General features: G+C 58.0%; 1 protein-coding gene across 3 annotated transcripts in view; it reads left to right on the forward strand.

Moving 5' to 3' along the window:
• DNMBP (dynamin binding protein) overlaps positions 1-7,294 on the forward strand; it is a 34,799-nt gene extending 27,505 nt beyond the window's left edge. For all 3 annotated transcript variants that reach the window (XM_014960038.1, XM_014960050.1, XM_014960058.1), the window contains 7 exons: positions 419-523; positions 724-852; positions 3,620-3,952; positions 4,410-4,592; positions 4,669-4,867; positions 4,953-5,407; positions 6,045-7,294. In XM_014960038.1, the coding sequence (XP_014815524.1) occupies positions 419-523; positions 724-852; positions 3,620-3,952; positions 4,410-4,592; positions 4,669-4,867; positions 4,953-5,407; positions 6,045-6,230 (1,590 nt within the window). In that variant the 3' untranslated portion in view covers positions 6,231-7,294. The remainder of the gene's footprint in view (positions 1-418; positions 524-723; positions 853-3,619; positions 3,953-4,409; positions 4,593-4,668; positions 4,868-4,952; positions 5,408-6,044) is intronic.
• Positions 7,295-7,516: the final 222 nt, after the last annotated feature.

Raw genomic sequence — 7,516 nt, forward strand, 5'->3', positions numbered from 1 at the left:
GATCCAAGCCAGCAAAGCAGAATGAGCTTAGGATCTGAACCACACATCTCTGCTCTCCAGCTTGTGGGCAGGAGGCCCCACATAGAATCATAGAATCATCTGGGTTGGAAGGGACCTTCAAGATCATCTAGTCCAACCATCAACCTAACTCTGACAAAAAAAACCATCACTAAACCATGTTCCCCAGCACCATGTGAACCCGGTTTTTGAACACCTCCAGGGATGGTGCCTCGACCACTTCCCTGGGCAGCCCATTCCAATGCTTGATAACCCTTTTCTGTGTAAAAATTGTTCCTAATCTCCAATCTGAACCTCCCCTGCCGCGACTTGAGACCGTTCCCTCTAGTCCTGTCGCCTGTGACATCCCCGCACGCTGGGAGGTGCTGCATTGCCTCCCTTGAGACATTTTCTCTCATAGATGAAGGATGAAGCCTTTGAAGAGACAGAGAAAAATTTCCGGATGCAGGAGCGGCTGATCAAGTCCTTCATCCGGGACCTTTCCCTCTACCTGCAGCACGTCCGGGTGAGTCAGCCTGCGTGTGATGCCAAACCCGTGGGGCTTGCCGTGCGCTCCCCCTCCTGCCTGCATGGTGTGTACCTGCAGTGCCTCTGGCCAGTTCTCCTGCCCTCAGCCCCACCGGGAGGGTGGGCTCTGGGCTGCCCTGGGAGGCCTCTTCTCCAGGCAGCGAGCGTGGCTGTGCTGACCACGTGTCCCTGGTGCAGGAGTCGGCCTGCATGAAGGCGCTGGCAGCGGTGAGCATGTGGGACCTGTGCACGGAGAAGGGCAGTGGGGAGCTGGACCAGTTCCAGAAAGTGAATCGGCTCATCAGCGACCAGCTCTTCTCCAACTTCGTGAGTGAGGCCGTGCTCTCGCCGTTAGGTGGCATCCAGAGCCATGGAGGGCATCTGCCCCCAGCAGCATGGCAGGAAAGGAGCTACATTTAAAAATCTGAGTGTGAGATGCAGTATCCAGAGTAATGCAGTGCACACCTGACTTCAGCTATTTCTTGTGATACAGAGATAGGAAATGTATGCAGTTGCTGACCATGTGGCTATTAAATGAAAGCAAAAACAATAAGACAAAAGAATATATACTTTAAAAGTGCAGTTTTAAGCAACACAGGTTGGAAGTTAATCTGCTGGGGCAGTCTGTCTTACTGAGATTTGGAGACTTAAGTTTGAAAGTATATCTGTAGGCAGGACAGAATCACAGAGGCTCTTGCTGCAAGACTCTTTCAGGATCTTCTGTCCTGCTTGGAGCAGGATTGTCCCCAACATGACTCTGCTCAGCCATCGCTCCCTCCAGCCCATGGTCACTGCCCCCCAAGGATGGAGATGTGGCAGCCTCTCCGCTGTCCTGGGCCAGGGCTGCACCGCCTTCACGGCCTCTCCTCCCTGATACACCCTGGAGCTCCCAAGCTGCCGTCTCTGGCTGCTGCCCCTTGCCGTATTGCCTGGCACTGCTCAGAGGAGTTGGGCTCCATCACTGCTGTAGCTGCCCTTCAAGTAGCTGCTGCCTGTGGGCAGATCCACCTCCCCTCAGCCCGGCTCAGCTCCCCCAGGTCTTGCTGTGGGACCTGAGCTTTCCCTGTGGGTCAAGAACCCTCTGGTTCTCTCTTGACCTGGGGGCACCAAAACAGGACAGTATCCACGTGCAGCCTCCCTGGGACTGGATAGAGGGAGAAAATCATTCCCTTTGACCTGCCAGGCGTCCTCCCCATGTTCCCTTGGAAGCCCTGACTCATGCAAGTCTTAAACATTACTTGTCACGTAGCCCCACTGAAGCTGGCGTGCCATCGGCTGCCTGCAGTGATCGCTCATATTTGCTAAAGAAGCAATATAGATACCTGCTATATGTCCAGTGATTATTGTACACCATCTCCTGTGTCACCTTATGCTAATGCTATTCAGGATCCTATGGAAGAGTTTAAATGGTGGGTCTACCAACTGAGGGGCTATCAAGAGCCAAACAGGGGCTTACAGGTGGCACAGTGCTGGATTTCAGTGTGACGCGTGGCATGGCAAGGCACTGTAAGACACGGGCATTGTGCTGACAAGGGTCCTGATTTCTATATCAATCTCTTTAGTGCTAAAGTACCGGAAAGGGGATGAGGATAGCCTCATGGAGAAGATCTCCAAGCTCAACATCCACTCTATCATCAAGAAATCCAACCGTGTGAGCAGCCACCTCAAGCATCTCACAGGCTTTGCGCCCCAGGTAATGTGCGTCGGCTGCCAGGCGCGCTTGTGTCCTGCGGTGCTGTGAGGAGGTGGTGGTACCTGCTTTCCTCTCACACCCCCTCCCCAGTGAGTAGCTCTGATCCAAGCCAGCAAAGCAGAATGAGCTTAGGATCTGAACCACACATCTCTGCTCTCCAGCTTGTGGGCAGGAGGCCCCACATAGAATCATAGAATCATCTGGGTTGGAAGGGACCTTCAAGATCATCTAGTCCAACCATCAACCTAACTCTGACAAAAAAAACCATCACTAAACCATGTTCCCCAGCACCATGTGAACCCGGTTTTTGAACACCTCCAGGGATGGTGCCTCGACCACTTCCCTGGGCAGCCCATTCCAATGCTTGATAACCCTTTTCTGTGTAAAAATTGTTCCTAATCTCCAATCTGAACCTCCCCTGCCGCGACTTGAGACCGTTCCCTCTAGTCCTGTCGCCTGTGACATCCCCGCACGCTGGGAGGTGCTGCATTGCCTCCCTTGAGACATTTTCTCTCATAGATGAAGGATGAAGCCTTTGAAGAGACGGAGAAAAATTTCCGGATGCAGGAGCGGCTGATCAAGTCCTTCATCCGGGACCTTTCCCTCTACCTGCAGCACGTCCGGGTGAGTCAGCCTGCGTGTGATGCCAAACCCGTGGGGCTTGCCTTGCACTCCCCCTCCTGCCTGCATGGTGTGTACCTGCAGTGCCTCTGGCCAGTTCTCCTGCCCTCAGCCCCACCGGGAGGGTGGGCTCTGGGCTGCCCTGGGAGGTCTCTTCTCCAGGCAGCGAGCGTGGCTGTGCTGACCACGTGTCCCTGGTGCAGGAGTCGGCCTGCATGAAGGCGCTGGCAGCGGTGAGCATGTGGGACCTGTGCACGGAGAAGGGCAGTGGGGAGCTGGACCAGTTCCAGAAAGTGAATCGGCTCATCAGCGACCAGCTCTTCTCCAACTTCGTGAGTGAGGCCGTGCTCTCGCGTGCTCGGGGCCCTCCCCGGGGGCTGCTGCAGGTTGGCAGCCCCTGGGAGGCTGCAGGGAGGGGAACACAGCCTGGGAGGGGGGCGAGTGCTCCTCTGCAGCTTTCCCCTCCTGAGAGCTTTGATGCCTGTGGGTTTATGATGTGTGTTGAGCGTGCCTGTTAGATACACGTTTTTTTCATACCTGAAATGTTACAGTTCCCTGTGTGGTTGGTTCAGGTGCTTCCATACTATTACCCATGCTGGCCCATTTACTTAAAAGTGTAGAATAATTCCTGTTGGAAGGGACCTTTGGTGGGTGCCATCGGGAGGATGGACCCTATGTGGGCCTGGGGAAGTTGTGTGCTGGAGGGTGAGCTGGTGGTGTTCACCACGTGGTGGAAGAGAGCACCTCATCTCACCTGCTCCCTGCATCTCTGCCCACCAGAAAGAGCGGACGGAGCGGCTGGTGAGCTTGCCCCTGAGCCAGTTGCTGAGCATGTTTGCGGGGCCCCACAAGCTGGTGCAGAAACGCTTCGACAAGCTCCTCGACTTCCACAACTGCACGGAGCGAGCGGAGAAGCTGAAGGACAAGCGAACACTGGAGGAGCTGCAGTCAGCCCGCAACAACTACGAGGCCCTCAATGCCCAGCTGCTGGACGAGCTGCCCAAGTTCTTGCGCTTCGCCAAGGAGCTGTTTGCCAGCTGCGTGCGGGGCTACGCCGAGGCGCACTGCGACTTCGTGCGCTTGGCCCTGGAGGAGCTGAGGCCGCTGCTGTCGGTGGGTTCCCAGAGCACAGCCCGCGCTCAGGGCGCAGTGCAGTGCTCATCTCTGTGCAAGGCTCAGCCCCAAGCCTCTCTGGGACCTGCCCGGTTGCGGGGGAAGCTGCTGCTGCAGCTTCTGGCCCCAAGTGAATTGGGGAGGGTTCCTGTGGGATGGAGTCAGGTTGGGGATTGCAGGGTCTTGGTGCAGTTGTGAGTAGAGATAGCAGAGGCTCTAGCTGCTCCTGGAGCAGTGGCCGGAGAGCATTTGCCAGAGGAATCTCAGGTCATGAGTTTGGGGACTACTCAAAGCCGGGTCCAGACAGGACTGCAAACCTGGGCCTGATGCAAGTTACAGGCAGGGCTCGGAGCCCCATTTGGCCTGGGAGCTGGCGTGGTCTCTGCTGTGGTTCTTGGCCACTTTTCCTCCTAACAGCTCTCACCTAACCATGATCCCTACACTGCTCTGGTTCCAGCTGCTGAAGGTGTCCGGCAAGGAGGGGAACCTCATTGCTGTCTTCCAGGATGAGCACAGTCGAGTCCTCCAGCAGCTCCAGGCCTTCACCTTCTTCCCAGAGTCCCAGGCAGCTCCCAAAAAGCCTTTTGAAAGGAAGAGCGTGGAGCGGCAGTCTGCCCGGCGGCAGCCCCTTGTAGGCTTGGTGAGTTCCCTCTGCCCTGTGTCAGGGCTCGTGGGGGAGCCCAGGACAACTGCTGACATGGGTCTTGTTCCTGCAGCCCAGCTACCTCCTGCAGTCGGATGACATCCGAGCTGCCCTCCTGGCCCGCTATCCCCCGGACAGTCTGTTCCAGGCAGACCGCAACTTCAATGCTGCCCAAGACCTGGATGTCTCGCTGCTGGAAGGAGACATCGTGGGTGTCATCAAGAAGAAGGACCCCATGGGCAGCCAGAATCGCTGGCTCATAGACAATGGGGGTAGGTGGCTGCTCCCTGCCCTCGGTGCCTGCTGCGACCCCCTTCTCTGATCCCCCATCTAAGCTCCCTTCCTCTCTCTCTGCAGTGACCAAGGGCTTTGTGTACAGCTCCTTTCTGAAGCCCTACAACCCGCGCCGCAGCCAGTCGGACGTTTCTGTGGGCAGCCAGTCTTCCAACGAGTCGGAACACAGCAGCTCCTCTCCCCACAGCAACACCACGCTGACCTTCAGCCCCAGTGGGGCAGCTGTCACCTTCACTCAGAAACCCCTACAGGACTCTGCCTCCCCAGCAGACCCCTACCAGTCCCCACAGCCCGCCTCGGAGACAGACACCCCTTCTGTGCCCCAGCTTGGCTCCGGTGACAGGACGGCCCCACTGGAGGCCGGTACAGTGACGTTTCAGCGCCGCTACAGCCGCCCCGAGCTGGGCTGCAGCCCCAGCGCCCGTAACGGGCACCCAGCCAAAGCACAGCCCAGGCCCTCGCCCTCGGTGGAGGACAGAGACTCTGGGCTGGAGAGCAGTGAGTCTGAGGGCAACCAGGTGAGCGCCCAGCCACCCCAGGGCTGACCCCATTGCTTGAGTCATAGTCATAGAGGTGTCCAGGCCGGAAGGGACCGCTGACCCCATCGCTTGAGTCATAGTCATAGAGTTGTCCGGGCCGGAAGGGACCTCCAAAGGCCATCTAATCTGACCTCCCCGCAGTCAGCAGGGACACCCCCAACTAGACCAGGTTGCCCAGGGCCTCGTCGAGCCTCTCCTTGAATATCTCCAGGGATGGGGCCTCAACCACCTCCCTGGGCAACCTGTTCCAGTGCTCCACCACCCTCACAGTGAAGAACCCTCTCCTCATCTCCAGTCTAATAGCTTGAGTGGGGGCTGAATCGTCCTCCTCCCTGGTAGTGACCAGGGAGGGGTAGGAGGTGGAGGTTCTTTATCCCAAATGTCTAAGGTTGAGGATGAGACCTTTTCTCCCAGCAGCAGAGGTGCAGAGGCAGAGAACTAGGCTGAAAATGGGGGTGGGCAGGTGGGGGCAGCTCTGGCAGAGGCCAGGACAGAGCTGGGGTTGTCACTCTTTGGGAAGAGACGCAAAAGCGCACACATCCTGTGCGATGCAGGAGCAAGGCCGTGTGTCACGACCATCCAGCTGACGCTCTCCCTCTGTCCCTCTCTCTGACAGGTCTATTATGCCCTCTACACTTTCAAAGGCCGAAACAGCAACGAGCTGAGCGTGTCAGCTAACCAGAGACTCAGGATCCTGCAGTTTAAGGACATCACAGGCAATCGGGAGTGGTGGCTGGCCGAGGCACACGGGAAGCAGGGCTACGTGCCCTCCAGTTACATCCGGAAGACGGAGTACACGTGAGGGGGCAGGCAGGAGCCTGCACCCCGTGCCTTGTTCCTGCTGGGACTGCCAGGGGCCTCGGGGAGGCTGGCCAGCCCTGCAGCCCCCACTGCTTGCCCTGAGCCTGTGTCCCTCGCAGCTGTGCAGTGCTCCTGGGCCCCACCATGCCGGCTGCCACCTCCCCTTCTGGGGAGGAAGAAGGATGTGCTGGCAGGGCAGGCAGGAGCAGGCAGCTTGTGTGGGGGCAGGGGTGAGTTGCCTTCACCCTGTGCTGTTTGGGTCTCCTGCATCAAGGTGGGAGCAGAGCGTGGGGCTGTGGCCTGGTGGGGGGCAGGTCTTGATAGAGGCTGAGAAGCTGCTGTGGGTTTAATTGTGGAACTACTGCTGAGTTTCCAGAGTCCATCTTCAGCCAAATGGTCTTAAAAGCAACCCAGGGCCTGTGAACGTGGCCCCTGTGCCTTCTCAGCAGCAGGAGCTGGGTCATGTCTGTCTGTGCAGGACCTCAGGGTGGGACATCTACACACTGCCTGGGGAAGCAGCTCGGAGCTTCACTGGGACTGGTTGAGCTCTGGGACTAGGATGGGCCCGGCCTCTGAAAGCCCCCACAGCAGAGCCCCCAGTGGGTGCTTTGTCCCTGTGCCTGGTCTGCCAGAAGCTGGAGCCTTTCCAAGCCCTGCTGCCAGCAGCAGCTAGCAGGGTCTTGTCTCACAGCTGAGCTGGATCTGCAGAACAGCACCTTCCCTTGTCAGTGCAGTGTCTCCAGCACCCAGGCCCCATGGTTGTGCTGACGTGCCCACCAAGCTGCTCTGGGCTGGGGCAGGGCAGGAGGGAACGCGCAGGCTGTTCTCCAGAGTGATTCTGGGGGGGCTCTGACCAGGACTGCCTCACCTGCAGGGCACAGGAGATGGTGCTGCTGTTCTGGGAGGACAAGGCAAGTTCTGGGTGAGATGTAGTGCCCTTTGCCAGGGTGATGTGTCTTACCTGCTGCTGCTGGGCCCTGAAGGTGGGAAGTTCCCTTCTCCTTGGGACAGTGGTTGTGTCCCCTGTACTGCTGCTCTGTAAATAAAGATTTGCCCTTGTGAGCAGGAGGTGCCTGTGGGGGTGTTGGGAGAGCCGGGAGGAGAGCCCACAGAGCTCATGCAGACCCTGCAGGGCGCAGAAGACCATTTGCCTTTCGGTGGGGTTCAGGATGCTGCTTCTTGGTGTCTGCACCAGCTGCAGCTCAGGCACTAGGGAACCCTCACGGTGAAGTTCTTTATGAAGATGGGAGTGCTGGCACTGCCCTGGCCCCAGTGCTGTGTCTTACA

This window comes from Calidris pugnax, unplaced genomic scaffold (assembly GCF_001431845.1).
Source record: "Calidris pugnax isolate Ruff unplaced genomic scaffold, ASM143184v1 scaffold4, whole genome shotgun sequence".
NCBI classification, from domain to species: domain Eukaryota; kingdom Metazoa; phylum Chordata; class Aves; order Charadriiformes; family Scolopacidae; genus Calidris; species Calidris pugnax.